At 44.3% G+C, this 17,500-nt stretch overlaps 1 protein-coding gene across 4 annotated transcripts in view; it reads right to left on the minus strand.

Moving 5' to 3' along the window:
- Positions 1-17,500, minus strand: part of LOC143277957 (uncharacterized) — an 83,806-nt gene that overhangs the window by 33,660 nt on the left and 32,646 nt on the right. For all 4 annotated transcript variants that reach the window (XR_013053816.1, XM_076582939.1, XM_076582940.1 and 1 more), the window contains exons 5-7: positions 9,297-9,406; positions 5,420-5,578; positions 2,105-2,199 (exon numbers count right to left, since the gene is read on the minus strand). Coding sequence is in view for 3 of the 4 variants with exons in the window: in XM_076582939.1 (XP_076439054.1) it covers positions 2,105-2,199; positions 5,420-5,578; positions 9,297-9,406 (364 nt within the window). In the remaining variant the exon portion in view is untranslated. The remainder of the gene's footprint in view (positions 1-2,104; positions 2,200-5,419; positions 5,579-9,296; positions 9,407-17,500) is intronic.

The raw sequence follows: 17,500 nt of genomic DNA on the forward strand, positions 1-17,500 counted from the left end.
ATCTGCATGTCATGTTGACGGAAGATACAGAACTATGACGGTGTGCACAGTGAGAGCAGAAGGACTCATCTCCATGTGCATGGTGATGGAAAACAGCATAAGGACCCATCTCCATGTCATGTTGACGGAAGATACAGAACTATGACAGGGAGAACAGAAGGACTCATCTCCATGTCATGTTGATGGAAGATACAGAACTATGACGGTGTGCACAGGGAGAGCAGTAGGACTCATCTCCATGTCATGTTGACGGAAGATACAGAACTATGACAGTGTGCACAGGGAGAACAGAAGGACTCATCTCCATGTCATGTTGACGGAAGATACAGAACTATGACAACATGCACAGGGAGAGCGGAAGGACTCATCTCCATGCCATGGTGACAGAAGGTATAGAACTATGACGGCATGCACAGAGAGAGCAGAGGACTCATTTTCATGTCATGTTGACGGAAGGTATAGAACTATGACGGCATGCACAGAGAGCAGAGGACTCATTTTCATGTCATGTTGACGGAAGATACAGAACTATGATGGTGTGCACAGGGAGAACAGAAGGACTCGTCTTCATGTCATGTTGACGGAAGATACAGAACTATGACAACATGCACAGGGACAGCAGAAGGACTCGTCTTCATGTCATGTTGACGGAAGATACAGAACTATGACAGCGTGCACAGGGAGAACAGAAGGACTCATCTCCATGTGCATGGTGATGGAAACCAGCAGTACGACTCATCTCCATGTCATGTTGAAGGAAGATACAGAACTATGACGGTGTGCACAGGGAGAGCGGAAGGACTCATCTCCAAGCCATGGTGACGGAAGGTATAGAACTATGACGGCATGCACAGAGAGAGCAGAGGACTTATTTTCATGTCATGTTGACGGAAGATACAGAACTGTGACGGTGTGCACAGGGAGAGCGGAAGGACTCATCTCCAAGCCATGGTGACGGAAGGTATAGAACTATGACGGCATGCACAGAGAGAGCAGGGGACTTATTTTTATGTGCATGGTGATGGAAGGCACAGAACTATGACGGTGTGCACAGAGACAGCGGTAGAACTCATCTCCATGTGCATAGTGACAGAAGGTAAAGAACTACGATGGCACGCACACACAGAGCAGTAGTACTCATCTCCATGTGCATAGTGACAGAAGGTAAAGAACTACGATGGCACGCACACACAGAGCAGTAGTACTCATCTCCATGTGCAGTTTCAGTTTCAGTAGCTCAAGGAGGCGCACTGCATTCGGACAAATCCATATACGCTACACCACATCTGCCAAGCAGATGCCTGACCAGCAGCGTAACCCAACGCACACACAGAGCAGTAGTACTCATCTCCATGTGCATAGTGACAGAAGACACAGAACTATGTGTGCACAGAGAGAGCAGTAAGACTCATCTTGTCACAGTGATGGAAGGTACAGAACTATGACGGCATGCAGAGAGCGGCGGGAGACTCACCTCCATGTCCATGGTGACACAAGACACAGAACTATATGTGCACAGAGAAAGCAGTAAGACTCATCTTGTCACAGTGATGGAAGGTACAGAACTATGACGGCATGCAGAGAGCGGCGGGAGACTCACCTCCATGTCCATGGTGACACAAGACACAGAACTATGTGTGCACAGAGAAAGCAGTAAGACTCATCTTGTCACAGTGATGGAAGGTACAGAACTATGACGGCATGCAGACAGCGGCGGGAGACTCACCTCCATGTCCATGGTGACACAAGACACAGAACTATGTGTGCACAGAGAAAGCAGTAAGACTCATCTTGTCACAGTGATGGAAGGTACAGAACTATGACGGCATGCAGACAGCAGCGGGAGACTCACCTCCATGTCCATGGTGACACAAGACACAGAACTATGTGTGCACAGAGAAAGCAGTAAGACTCATTTTGTCACAGTGATGGAAGGTACAGAACTATGACGGCATGCAGACAGCAGCGGGAGACTCACCTCCATGTCCATGGTGACACAAGACACAGAACTATGTGTGCACAGAGAAAGCAGTAAGACTCATCTTGTCACAGTGATGGAAGGTACAGAACTATGACGGCATGCAGACAGTGGCAGGAGACTCACCTCCATGTCCATGGTGACGGAGCTCATGGCCACCATCAGGCTGTCCCCGCTCACCATCTTCATGTCTTTGCGCAGGATCTCCATGCTGTTCAGACCTGCAATCACACACACCACTGACTCAGTATTCATCCGTCTTCTTCTTCTTCTTCTTCTTCTTAAGTCTTCTGCCCAGAACCTTTATATCAGAATGGGTATTTGCCTTCCCCCCCCCCACCCCACACCCCCCCTCCACAATCCCCCCACCCTCCCTGTTTTATGTGCTGTAATTTTTGGCATGTGTCCTTCTTCTTCTTCTTCTGCGTTCACTCGTATGCACACGAGTGGGCTTTTACGTGTATGACCGTTTTTACCCCGCCATGTAGGCAGCCATACTCCGTTTTCGGGGGTGTGCATGCTGGGTATTTTCGTATTTCCAAAACCCACCGACCGCTGACATGGATTACAGGATCTTTAACGTGCGTATTTGATCTTCTGCTTGTATATACACACGAAGGGGGTTCAGGCACTAGCAGGTCTGCACATATGCTGACCTGGGAGATCGGAAAAATCTCCACCCCTTTACCCACCAGACGCCGTCACCGTGATTCGAACCCGGGACCCTCAGATTGACAGTCCAACGCTTTAACCACTCGGCTATTGCACCCGTCGGCATGTGTCCGAACAAGAAGGAAGGTGGCAGAATGGTTAAGATATCTTGCTCTACTGTGTCCATGCGGGTCTGAGTTCGATTCTCGCTCTTGCCGTTTCTGCCTGAGTTTGACTGGGAAAAATCAAACCCAGCATCCAGTCATCTGGATGAGATGATAAACCTGAGGTCCCGTGTGCAGCACGCACTTCCCGCACTGAAAAAGAACCCAAGGCAACCAAAAGGGTTGTCCTCTGGCAAAATTATGTAGAAGAAATCCACTCTGGAGGGTACACAGATACAAATGCATGTGCTCAAGGCCTGACAATGTCCAGATGTGGTGTAGTGTGTACTGGTATGTCCGAATGCAGTGACAACCACTGAAAACTGAAACTTCTGCATTTCTGGGCTGCAACTCTCACTCTGACTGATTTATATGGATACTTATATAGTTTTACATTTGTGCCAACAGCAAACTGAGAGCTGTATTATCAGTGGTTTCTCCAGTCAATGGGAAATCATTTACAGCTTAGTGTTTTGTGAAGGACTATGACTCTCAAACTAGGAGGCAAAATTGCACTGGTTCTTAGTGCTGCAACCTTGTGAGCTAGCTGGCTTTTTGGGAACCATCCCAACGCCGACTGTCCTAAAACCCTCTTGGCCAAGAGAGTGGGGATGTAACTTGGGAAAGACACTCTCCACTATAATCAAATTCTAGCCCAAATAGTCAGAACAGCAGTTGCCTCCTCTGCTATTCTGATGGTCAAAGTCGGACACGACTGACTATTATATATATATTATATATATATATATATATATATATATATATATATAGTGCCTGTGAAGGACTATGGCAAGATTGCACTGGCTCTTAGCGCTGCAGCACTGCACTAAAGGCTAGTTGGCCTTTGGGAGCCATCCCATCGCTGACTGTCCAAAAAGCCCCCTTGAGCAGAGAGTAGGGATGTAACTTGGACAAGACACTAGCCACTATTATCAAATGCTAGCCCAGATAGTCAGGACAGGCATTTGCCCCCTTTTGCTGTTCTGATGGTCACAGTCGGACAAAACTGACTACCATACACAAATAAAAAAATTCTTGGAAGAGGGTCCTAGCTTTAAACAATTTACAAACACAGAGTCCTTTGCAGAACAGGGCTAACTGAGAGCTGCCTTCTTGCACTCATCATTCACACACACACACACACACACACACACACACACAAAACAAAAAAACAAAAAAAAACAAAAAAAACCCAGAACTTTCATTCTTATGTACGTGTGGGCTTTTACATGCATGACTGTTTTCAACTCGCCATGTAAAGGCAACCAAACTTTATGTATCTTCATTTACTTTTTTTTTTTTGGTCACTCAAGGCTCGACTAAGTCCATTGGGTTATGCTGCTGGTCAGGCATCTGCTGAGCAGATGTTCTGTAGCATATATGGATTTGTCCAAACGCAGTGACACCTCCTTGAGTAACTGAACTCAACTGAAATGAACTGCTTTTCAGGGGTGTGCATGCAAGGGTAGTTTCAAAACAACTGAAACTTAAGGCTGACATGGTTTTCAGGACCTTTAACACGTATATATATATATATATAATTATATATATATATATATATATATATATGATAGTCAGTTGTGTCCGACTATGACCATCAGAACAGCAGAGGAGGCAACTGCTGTTCCGACTATTTGAGCTAGAATTTGATTATAGTGGAGAGTGTCTTGCCCAAGTACACCCCCACTCTCTCTGCCAAGAGGGTTTTAGGACAGCGGGCGTTGGGATGGTTCCCCAAAACCAACTAGCCCACAAGGCTGTAGCACCAAAGAGCCAGTGCAATTTTGCCTCCTAGTTTGACAGTCACAGTCCTTCACAAAAGACTAAGCCGTAAATGGTTTCCCACTGACTGGAGAAACCACTGATAATACAGCTCTCACTTTGCATTGGGCCCAAATGTAAACTTATGTCAATCTGTGATACAAGCCGAGCGATGGGCCTTCTGCATGTCCAGACACACGAAGCCTGAGCCTGCACATATAGTTATGCCGACATGGCAGACATAGGAAAACAAGAGAGGCAAGGCCTTCAAGACTCACTTGTGATAAATTAAGTCCCCTAGCATTAATTACAGAGTAATTTCCCTTTTTTACTATCTGCACCAAAACGTTTGCAAAAAAAAAAAAAAAAATTCCATGCTTAGCAAAAGAAGTTCCTGTTTGAACAAAAAATGATAATAATGACTCCTCTTGTTGTTGTGTCAGAATAAGAGGTCAAAGTGCCAAGTTTAGAGAATACAAAAAATATAAATATAACAGAAAATGCAGTTTGCATATAATTAGGCTTCTTTTTTTTTTCTTCTTCTTTTTTTTTGTGCCCATCCCAGAGGTGCAATATTGTTTTAAACAAGATGACTGGAAAGAACTGAATTTTTCCTATTTTTATGCCAAATTTGGTGTCAACTGACAAAGTATTTGCAGAGAAAATGTCAATGTTAAAGTTTACCTCGGACACACGGACACACACACACACACACACACACACACACACACAGACAGACAACCAAACACCGGGTTAAAACATAGACTCACTCTGTCTACACAAGTGAGTCAAAAACTCTCCATCCCATGCTTCACCCACCCGGGGGACTGGAACCCGGGGACTGGAACCCCAGCACCCCACCCACCTGAAAGGTCAAACTTGGCCGCCTTGATCTCCTCATACAGGGAGTCCCTGTCCAGCCCCCCCTCCACCACCTCCTCCAGCCGCCCCGCCATGTCCCGGTCTTTAGGCGTGGCCTTGCCCGCCGCAGGGGAGAAGTTGATGGTGTCCGTCACGATGGTCCCTGTTGGGAAAACAAGTACATGACTGGAAGGAAAAAAAAAACAACTTTTTTTGTTCGAAAGTTGGTGGGGTTTTTTTTTTGTTTTTGGGTAGGGTTTTTTTTTTACATCATTTTTTACATCATTTTGGTGTGGGGATTGTATCCATGCCTTATTTGTGAGATTAGACAAGTAGAATGTGTGTGTGTGTGTGTGTGTGCGCACGTGTGCGTGTGCGTGTGTGCGTGCGTGCGTTCATGCATGCATTGTGTGCGTGCGTGTGTGTGTGTTTTGTTTGTGCATGTCAGTCTGGATACAAGTCAACCTGTCCGCCCAACCACCTGTATGTGTGTGTGTGTGTGTGTGTGTATGTATGCATGCGTGTGTGCATGCGTATGTGTGTGTGTGTGTGTGTGTGTGTGTGTGCAAGCTAGGTGTGTGAGATATGGTCCAAGTGACAGTCCTTCAGAAAAAAATCCAGTCTACAGGTTCAAATGTTTGCATGGCTGAAGTGGTTCACTGCCAGCTGTGATGTGCACATTATCAAGAATTTAAAAAATCATTCTGGGAGTTTAAAACCAAAAAAAACGAAAAAAAAAACTATAAATAAAAAACTACAGCATCTAAAATCTTTCATTCTCCTGCTAACATGTTCACTGATTCAAGTACATGCACAACACCCACAAGTGTGTGTGGATAAAACACCAACACTTCCTTCCCAGTTCCAACCAACTGTCTTGAGTTTCTGTTCCACACTCACACTCACACACACACACACACACCGCCACCTCACACAAACACACACACACACACACACACACACACACACACAAACATACACACACACACACACTCTCCCTCAAAACAAATCACTCGCACACATATCTTGTGTCACAGGACCACACAGCGTTGACCTGAGCAGTACTTTGGTGCTGTGAAAAAGAAGAAACAAAACCCAATCTCTGGAAGAGACAAGCCGTGATAGAAAGCTGTCCAAGTCAAGCTTTAAGAAAGCCCAGCCCAGCCTCAGCCAAGACACTAGCCAGCAACTCCCCCCCAATATATCGTATGACAGTCAGTTGCAACTCCACAGTCAGGCGCCTGTGGCCAGGCACTGCATTGTATTGTATTGTATTGTACTGTACTGTACTGTACTGTACTGTACTGCATTGCATTGCATTGCATTGTATTGTACTGTATTGTATTGTATTGTATTGTACTGTATTACTCACTACACTGAGAGTCCCACACATTTTTTTGCAGTTTTTTTCTGCCAGGGACAACCCTTTTGTTGCCATGGGTTCTTTTACGTGTGCACTAAGTGCATGCTGCACAGGGGACCTCAGTTCATCGTCTCACGTTGCATTCAACTGTACTGTATTGTACTGTGTTACTGTTTACGTCACAACAGATTTATCTGTGTGAAATTCAGGCTGCTCTCCCCCCCCCCCCCCCCCCCCACCCCCCGGAAGAACGCATCACTACACTGAAAGCGCCACCCTTTTTTTTTCTGTATTTTTTCTGCCTGCAATTCTATTTGTTTTCCAATCAAAGTGGATTTTTCTACAGAATTTTGCCATGGACAACCCTTTTATTGCCATGGGTTCTTTTACGTGCGCCAGGTGCATGCTGCACAAGATAGGAGGAGTTTGTATCATACTCCATGTTTGGTGATACATATACTTACCATGTCAAACTGATGCAAACTAGGCCAATCGGTCTGCTCTGCTTGGCCAAATTTTGCGCGGCTAACAGTGAAAAGACGACCCGTCTTGCCTGGTCCGCTCTCAGCCAATCAAACGCCTCTAAAAGCTACAAGCGCGCGCTGCTCAAATGACTAGCATCCAGACCACCACTCGAGGCCTAGTGGAGGGGGGGGGGGGGGGGGGGAGAAAATACTGGTGACTATGGGATTCCAACCGGTGTGCTCAGATTCTCTCACTTCCTCGGCGGATGTACGACCTGCATGCCCAACATTCCACTGACACAGCAACATGACAATGAATGATTTGCAACACCACGGTCAGGCGCCTGTGGGCAGGCAGCACTGACACAGCAGTGAAACTTGTATATGTTAGATCACAACAGATCTTAGGATGTGGTCAATGTTGCTGTCAGAGGGGTTGGTCCCCCAGTGTGAAGGTTGCCCCCCCCCCCCCCCCCCCCCCCCCCTCCCAGCTGGTAATCGGGGGGACAGCATGCATGCATGATGAGTCCCTGGATGAAATATGCATCGCTTGCTTTGGTGCAATTACCCACTGCCCCCCCCCCCCCTCCCCTCACTGAGAATCTGGAAAAGAAGACTGTTCCTTTGGAGCTAGCTGTTTAAAATGTTTGTACTTTTTTTTTTTCATTCCACTGACACAGCAACATGACAATGAATGATTTGCAACACCACCACGGTCAGGCGCCTGTGGCAGGCAGCACTGACACAGCGGTGAGCTCAGTTCGCTCCCTTCCTCACTGACCAACCCCTGAAGCGGAGTGACGGCCTGGAGGTAACGCGTCCGCCTAGGAAGCAGGAGAATCTGTGCGCGCTGGCTCGAATCACGGCACAGCACCCGAAATTCTCTCCCCCTCCACTAGACCTTGAGTGGTGGTCTGGACGCTAGTCATTCGGATGAGACGATAAACCGAGGTCCCGTGTGCAGCATGCACTTAGCGCACGTAAAAGAACCCACGGCAACAAAAGGGTTGTTCCTGGCAAAATTCTGTAGAAAAATCCACTTCGATAGGAAAAACAAATAAAACTGCACACAGGAAAAAATACAAAAATGGGTGGTGCTGTAGTATGGCGACGCGCTCTCCCTGGGGAGAGCAGCCCGAATTTCACACAGAGAAATCTGTTGTGATAAAAAGAAATACAAATACAAATACAAATTTTGTACTGTATAAGCTGTGCTGAGGAAGACAGGGCGCGAAACCATCAAATTACCACACAAAAGTTCACTTTTGATTCCGAGCTAGAAAAACGAATTTTCTTCTATACTTACCCACACAAATTTTGAGTTTGGTGATTTCTTCTATGCTCACAAAATTTCTTCTGTACTCACCCACACAAATTCTGCGTTTGATAATAAATTTCTCATATACTGACAAATTAGTTCTATACTCACCCACACAAATTCTGCGTTTGATAATCAATTTCTTGTATACTCACAAATTAGTTCTGTACTCACCCACACAAATTCTGCGTTTGATAATCAATTTCTTATATACTCACAAATTTCTTCTGTACTCACCCACACAAATTCTGCATTTGATAATCAATTTCTCATATACTGACAAATTAGTTTTGTACTCACCCACACAAATTCGGAGTTTCATAATCAATTTCGTATATACTCACAAATTAGTTCTATACTCCCCCACACAAATTTGGAGTTTCATAATTTCTTCCATACTCACAAATTTCTTCTGTACTCACCCAAACAAATTCTGCATTTGATAATCAATTTCTCATATACTGACAAATTAGTTTTGTACTCACCCACACAAATTCGGAGTTTCATAATCAATTTCGTATATACTCACAAATTAGTTCTATACTCCCCCAACACAAATTTGGAGTTTCATAATTTCTTCCATACTCACAAATTTCTTCTGTACTCACCCACACAAAAATGTGAGCTTGATCATTTCTTCTATTCTCACACACACATATACACACACACTCTCTCTCTCTCACCCCCATTGCCCACCCCCCGGCCCCCCAACCCCCCACCCACCACCCACACTGACCGTAGAGCAGGGTGGCGCAGACAGGGTCCATGGTGAAGGTGTCTTCAGCCAGCATGGCCTCGGCCACCAGAGTGGTGCAGGACCCCACCAGCTCTATCGTGCTCTCACACCTGAAGACACACACACCAACAAAATACAAGGACTCAGTCATGGTATCAAATGCATCCTTTTTTTTTTTTTTTTTTTTTTTTTTTTGGTTTTTGACTCACTTGTGTAAACAAAGTGAGTCTATGTTTTAACCCGGTGTTTGGTTGTCTGTGTGTGTGTGTGTGTGTGTGTGTGTGTGTCCATGGTAAACTTTAACATTGACAAAAAATGATAATAATGACTGCTCTTGTTGTTGGGTCAGAATATCAGATCAAAGTGCCAAGTTTAGAGAATACAAAAATATAAATATAACATTAAATGCAGTTTGCATATAATTAGGCTTCATTTTTTTTTTTTTTTTTTTTTTTTTGTGCCCATCCAAGAGGTGCAATATTGTTTCAAACAAGATGACTGGAAAGAACTGAATTTTTCCTATTTTTATGCCTAATTTGGTGTCAACTGACAAAGTATTTGCAGAGAAAATGCCAGTGTTAAAGTTTACCACACACACACACACACACACACAGACAACCGAACACCATGTTAAAACATAGACTCACTTTGTTTACACAAATGAGTCAAAAACCCCAACCAACCAGCTTGATCTCAGCACGACATGTAATCAATCCTGGGGGGGGGGGGGGGGGGGGGGGGGGGGATGACATGATCTGGAGTCTGTTGAACTGACAATATAATACTAACAGGTAAATGGGGTTGTGACAGTCCGGGTTTGATAGTGAATTGTTGGCTTCAGTCCTAAGCCATTACTCGACTTCATGCCCGTATTTCATACAACAGACTTTTCCCTGACTTGTTCACCGCCAAGTTTCCTGTGTGAAAAACACACTCCCCAGTGCCAAATATTTTAAACTCAACACTCTCAGTCACACAATTCGGCTTGTGTCAGAACAACACAGTGGACTTGTGTTCGCTTCAAACTCTGTCAAGGGGGGGTGAGGGGTGGTGGTGGAGGGAGGGTGGGGAGAGAGAGAGAGAGAGAAAGGTAAGTCAATTTCCTATTGTGTGGGAAAGCTGGCTGCTGCTGTCCAGGGATAGTACATAACAAGGTAAAAACATAAATCAAAAATCATACACAAACACAAGATACAGTAGAAATTAGGATACATACAAGTGCATATCAATCTAAAAACTTGTATATGTTAGATCACAACAGATCTTACGATGTGGTCAATGTTGCTGTCAGAGGGGTTGGTCCCCCAGTGTGAAGGTTGCCACCCCCCCCCCACCCCCCTTCCCCTCCCAGCTGGTAATCGGGCGACAGCATGCATGCATGATGAGTCCCTGGATGAAATATGCATCGCTTGCTTTGGTGCAATTACCCACTGCCACCCCCTCCCCCTCCCCTCACTGAGGATCTGGAAAAGAAGAAGATTGTTCCTTTGGAGCTAGCTGTTTAAAATGTTTGTACTTTTTTTTTTCATTTTCTTGTGTGAAAAACTCAGTGTGTACACTTACATTTTAGTTGGTTGTGGTGTTGTTTTGTTTGTTTGTTTGTTTGTTTTAGTTTTCATTTGTGTCCTTATTTCTTGTTGTTGTTGTCTTTTTTATCTTTTTTTTTTTTTAAACTCAATCTACAAGAAGATTCACTTCAGCTCTTTCAGTTGAACTTATCACACCCTGAACATTATTTTCCTCAGAACTGTATGACGCATGTGAGCAATGTTTGGACGTTTAACCCCCGATCCACTGAACCTGTTTTCTGACCTCTGAACCATGCATAAGTTATTCAGAAAGCAGCACAATTTACACATTATCTGTGCAACTTTATCAGCATCCAAAGCACTTTGGTCCTTTCATACTGACTGTTGATGTGCTCCCCCTCACACCCCTCTATTTTTTCTTGATGAACACCAAGGCCAGAAAATGATGCTTATTTACTCTGTATAAACATTCAACAAATTCCTCCACAATGTTTTGATGCGCCTTATAAATATTATTATTAGTAGTAGTAGTTCTTTTTTTATGTATTTACCTATTATTCGGATGAGACGATAAACCGAGGTCCCGTGTGTAGCATGCACTTAGCGCACGTAAAAGAACCCACGGCAACAAAAGTGTTGTTCCTGGCAAAATTATATAGAAAAATCCACTTCGATAGGAAAAACATAAACTGCACGCATGAAAAAATACAAAAAAATGGGTGGCGCTGTAGTGTAGCGACGCACTCTCCCAGGGGAGAGCAGCCCGAATTTCACACAGAGAAGTCTGTTGTGATAAAAAGAAATACAAATACAAATATAAATACAAAATTATTGATTTACTTCTTTTTTTTTCTTCTTTTTTTTTTCTCAAAGCCTGACTAAGCGCATTGGGTTACGCTGCTGGTCAGGCATCTGCTTGGCAGATGTGGTGTAGCGTATATGGATTTGTCCGAACGCAGTGACGCCTCCTTGTAGCAGCTACTGAAACTGAAACTGAAACTGAAACTGTTTTGATACTGAGAACAAATATCATTTCAGAACCACCACTGTCAATGTCAACAATAACAGATGCAGACAATATCACAGACTGGCAGTCAACAGCTAAAAAGGGTCAATGATTTATTCCTTTTTTAGGAATAGTTTTTAAATCACTGAATACTGCTGCTGTGGAGCTAAAAAAAAAAATTAAATTAAAATTAAAAAAAAACATCCCAAAGGTGCAATATTGTTTTAAACAAGATGACTGGAAAGAAGTGAATTTTTCCTATTTTTATGCCAAATTTGGTGTCAACTGACAAAGTATTTGCAGAAAAAATGTCAATGTTAAAGTTTACCACAGAAACACACACACACACACACACACACACACACACAGACAACCGAACACCGGGTTAAAACATAGACTCACTTTGTTCACATAAGTGAGTCAAAAAAGAAAGAATACTGGGACTCATGCACTAACATTCTTTGCGCATGACTAAAAGGGTTAAGCTGGTTTAAAAAAAAAAAAAAAAAAAAAAGATTCTGTGGCGGTGTGAATAGCTGGTGATCTCTGCAGGAAATGTTGTGTTTCTCTTATCTTCTGGAATGTTCAACTAGATTTGTCTACAGTTCACAGATATGTCTTTCGAGTGTGTGGGTGTGCTTGAGAGTAAGGCACACCGCATGTGTGTGTGTGTGCGTGTGTATGTGTGTGTGTGTGCATGTGTGTGTGAGCGTGTGTGTGTGTGTGTGTGTGTGTGTGCACGGATGTGTGTGAGCATGAGCTGTGGGGGTGGGGGGATGGGAGCTTATCCCTTTTTATCTATCTTGTCTTGTACCCGTGTATGTATCTGCGAATGCAACGGCATCATGGGTGCAGTACCTAATCCACCCATCATACAAGCATTCCGTGCTTCGTCCATCAACCCTCCTTGCACCCACAAGCACTAAATGAATAAAGAAATGAATAAAGCAATAACTAATAAATAATAAAAGCAAAAATTCCAACAACAGTTGGACACTACACTATAACATCTGTAATGCTCCACCAAGTTCTGAAGAAGAAAAAAAAAGGAAAAAAAAAAAGAAGACCAGAACCACAAAACAACCACAAAAGCTATAGACATAAATATGTGGGGTAATACCCCGTTATACCCCACCCCCACCCCCACCCCCCAAACAGCCTCTAAGAGGAGACAATAAGGATGCTGCATGTCAGAGAAAAAGGAGAGGGAGGAAGGAATTTAGGGGTCTATAGTTGCTGGTGGGAGAAAGAGAAAGGGGGTGGGCATGTGGGGTGGTGGGCGTGGGGATTTGAAGTGGGAGGGAGTGGTGGCTGCAGTGGTTGGGGGATTAGCAGGGATGGGAGAAGAGGGAGGAGGGGGGGGGGGCAGGGTGGAGTGGGGGGTGGGGGGGGGTTGCTGGTAGGGGCAGGCATATGGACACATCAGTGGGAGAAGAGAGTATTGGGTGGAGTTGTGGAGGAGGGGTGGGGGGGGGAGGGAAAGAAGGTGGAGAGAGAGGAGAAGGAGGAAAGGGAGGGAGGGAGGAGGGTAAATCAATACTAAAGCCCCCCTTCTCCCCCACACCCCCTATCCCCTCCAGCCCCCTCTACTCATCTCATCCCCCCCCCTCCTTCAGCCCAGCCCATTAGCATCCTGTAGAACTGTGCAAATAGGCATCCTACAGGCCAGGGTGTGTGATATTGGTTCTGGACCAGGCTGTGTGGGTGGCTCTGGCTGATGGTTCTGGTTTGGGGGCAGAGGCTTTTTTTATTTTTTTTATTTTTTTTTTTTTTTTTTTTAATATAAACCTTTACCACACAGCTCTCTCTCTCTCTCTCTCTCTCTCTCTCTCTCTCTCTCTCTCTGTATTAGTCTTTCTCGCCTGTCTGTCTCTCTCTCTCTCTCTCTCTCTCTCTCGCTTGCTCTTTCTTTCTCTCGGACACACACACACACACACACACACACACACACACACACACACACACACACACACACACACTGAGAAAACAGACACTGCGCGTTTTGTAGAAAGAAAAAAAAAGAAAAAAAAAATACATAAAAACATTTTCAAAAAGCACAACAAGGACAAGCATCATTTCCTTTCTTCTTTTTTTTTTCTTTTTTTTTTTAACATATATGCTCTCCTCCTATTCCTCTGAAATTTTTAACAAGGTTTTTTGCCTGTTAAATGTGTACACCATCTGTATCCATTTTATTGTCCTGGACAAATACCCACAATGTGTCCACCTGTATCCAAGTTTGTTTTTCAAGCAATTAAGAGAGCGAGAAAAAAGAAAAAAGAAATCTCACAAAAACTGACACGATCACGTTCTAAGTGCACCACCACCTAGCATATTGTTTGATACGTGGAACAGTGGTATTCTACTGCATGGTTAATAAAACATCCGTCCATACAACTTAAATGTGGGAGTAATGGCCTGGAGGTAACGCGTCCGCCTAGGAAGCAAGAGAATCTGAGCGCGCTGGTTCGAGCCCCGTCAGAGTCGTCAGTATTTACCTTGTGGTGGTCTGGACGCTAGTCATTCAGATCAGATGATAAATCGAGGTCCCGTGTGCAGCATGCACTTAGCGCATGTAAAAGAACCCACGGCAACAAAAGCGTTGTCCCTGGCAAAATTCTGTAGAAAAATCCACTTCAACAGGAAAACAAAAACAAAAAAAACATATAAAGATGCATGCAGGAAAAAAATACCAAAAAAAATGGGTGGTGCTCTAAATGTAGCGACGTGCTCTCCCTGGTCTTGGGAGAGCAGCCCGAATTTCACACAGAGAAATCTGTTGTGACAAAAATGAGTAATACAATACAATACAATACAATACAAAATTACAATACAATACAATACAATACAATACAAATGAGTGAAATAAATGTCTGAACTAGCATATGCTCAACAACACTCAATATTCCTGTACCGACTGCAGCGCGCGCATTTCATAGAGATTTTATGCATCTGTGTTCATCTGGATCTTAATACCCCTCTGCGCCTCCTAATTACTTCTGTGTATGTAATTTTAGTTCAGGCTGTACAGACTAATATAGGCCTGTGACCCAAGTATGATAAAAACATCTGAATCTGCATCTCTCTCTCTCTCTCTCTCTCTGTTCCTCTGCTTTTCTTTCTCACTCTCTCTCTCTCTCACTCTCTGTTCCTCTGCTTCTCTTTCTCACTCTCTCTCTCTCCCTCTCTTTCTGTTCCTCTGCTTCTCTCTCTCTCTCCCTCTCTCTCTCTGTCTCTCTCTCTCTCTGTTCCTCCACTTCTCTATCTGTCTCTGTCTCTCTCTGTCTCTCTCTCTCTCTCTCTCTCTGTTCCTCTGCTTCTCTCTCTCTCTCTCTCTCTGTCTCTCTCTCTGTTCCTCTGCTTCTCTCTCTCTCTCTCTCTCTCTCTGTGTGTGTGTGTTCCTCTGCTTCTCTTTCTCACTCTATCTGTTTCTCTCTGTTCCTTTGCTTGCCTTTCTCTTTCTCTCTGTCTCTCTATCTCTCTGTCTCTGTCTCTCTCTGTCTCTCTCTCTCTATTCCTCGGCTTCTCTCTCTCACTCTCCCTGTCTCTGAATGCTCAACAGTCTTGCCATGATACAAACACCACTTCCCCTCACAAGCACAAAAAACAACAACAACAAAATTTGCTCACAAAAAAGGTGTATGGTGTGTGTGTGTGTGGGGGGGGGGGGGGGGGGATGGAAGAGGGGTGTAAGTTTTTTGTTTGTTTGTTTGTTTTCTCTCTCTCTCTCTCTTGGTCTCTTTCTCTCAGTTGCTTGGAAGTCACAAAGAGCGACATTTTCTTTTGTTCTTTCTTTCCTCCTTTCTTTCTTTCCCTTTTCAATTTGCTTTTTCTTTTTCTTTTTTTCCAGCATTTCGTCTTATTTGTTCTGAGTAAAACATGTTCAGATATATGGCAGGGATGGGGAAAAAAAAATCAAAATTACAATTTAAAAAAAAAAAAAAAAAAAAAAAAAGGGAAAAACCCACTTTCCCTTTCCACTAGGTTTGTTTTGACAGCAGATCTCTGGCACTCTATATAATCCCTCTCCCAGCCAAGTCAAATCATTTCTTCTTTCCATTTTTTCCCCTTCCTTCATCATTTATTCTGTTCTCTTTCACTGAATGTGTCAATAAGCCCTCCACGTGTGCACACATGCACGCACGCACACACACACACACACACACACACACACACACACAATACACAAGCACATGCAAACAGATGTGTTCATTTCAATCTTCATGTACATAGATATGTATATACACACTAACTCTCTCTCTCTCTCTCTCTCTCTCTCTCTCTCTCTCTCTCTCTCTCTCACTCAAGTCAAGTTATGATAGTATGCATGCATGTGCCTTGACTACCTCTCTCTCTTCACACACACACACACACACTCACACACACATAATAGCACGCACGCACACACACACACACACACACACATATTAGCGCCCACACACACATGCACACACACACACACACAACACACCCACACACACACACACACTCTCTCTCTCACACACACACACACACACACTCTCTCTCTCTCTCACACACACACACACACACACACACACAAACATATCAGGGCGCGCACACACATCAACACACACACACTCCCACACACAACACACCCACCCTCTCTCTCTCTCTCTCTCTCTCACACACACACACACACACACACACACACACACACAGGCGCCAACCAACAAAATCACCCATCACCACCCATGGGGTGGCCTGGCCTCCCTGAGGATTAGACAAACAATTTATAACCTGCAAGAGAATGCCTTTCATGATAATGGAACAACACTGAGGAAAGTCGGAGGCTGCAGCAGCAGCAGCAGCAACATTATTAACCCATTGACTGGTTTGCCTGCTTCATCCATTCAGTCCCTTCAGCCCATACAAAATTCTCAGAAAGAAAAGATCTGAGCACATCACTCCTCTTTTGCAACATCTCCACTGGCTCCCTGTCTCACACCAAATAAAGTACAAGATCAGCACTCTATGCTACAAATGTATTCACAAATCAGCCCCTTCCTATCTCTGTGGCTGCCTTCACCTCTACACTCCATCTCACTCACTACGATCAGCTTCGGATCCACTCCACTTATGCATACCCAGATTCAAACTCTCGACTGTTGGCCGCCGTTCTTTCTCTGTCTCTGGACCTTGCAATTGGAATGAACTTCCTCTTTCGCTTCGTCAAGTCTCCACACTCAGCTCTTTCAAGTCTGGCCTTAAAACATACCTCTTCCCAAAATAGCCTCCCTTCCCTGCCTCTTCCTTGTCTTTAGTTTCTCCAGTTTTAGAGTTATGCGTGCGTGAGAATGACTGGTGCGAAAGCGCTTAGATTTGTCTATGCACAAGATTCAGCGCTATATAAGTACCATTATTATTATTATTATTGTTGACCAGTACGCTCATAAGCTAAGGTGGGCAGTCACCTCATACGAGATGAGACAGAGCTTACAGATGAGGCTGTCAGTCAATACACTGTGTTAACCACTTGAATGCTACTGACCAGTACACTCATAAGCGAAGGTGGGCAGTCACCTCATATGAGATGAGGCAAGAGCTTACTGATGAGGTTGTCAGTCAATACTGACCAGTACGCTCATCAGCGAAGGGCGGAGGTCACCTCATATGAGATGAGGCAAGAGCTTACAGATGAGGATGTCAGT

This window comes from Babylonia areolata, chromosome 35 (assembly GCF_041734735.1).
Source record: "Babylonia areolata isolate BAREFJ2019XMU chromosome 35, ASM4173473v1, whole genome shotgun sequence".
NCBI classification, from domain to species: Eukaryota; Metazoa; Mollusca; class Gastropoda; order Neogastropoda; family Buccinidae; genus Babylonia; species Babylonia areolata.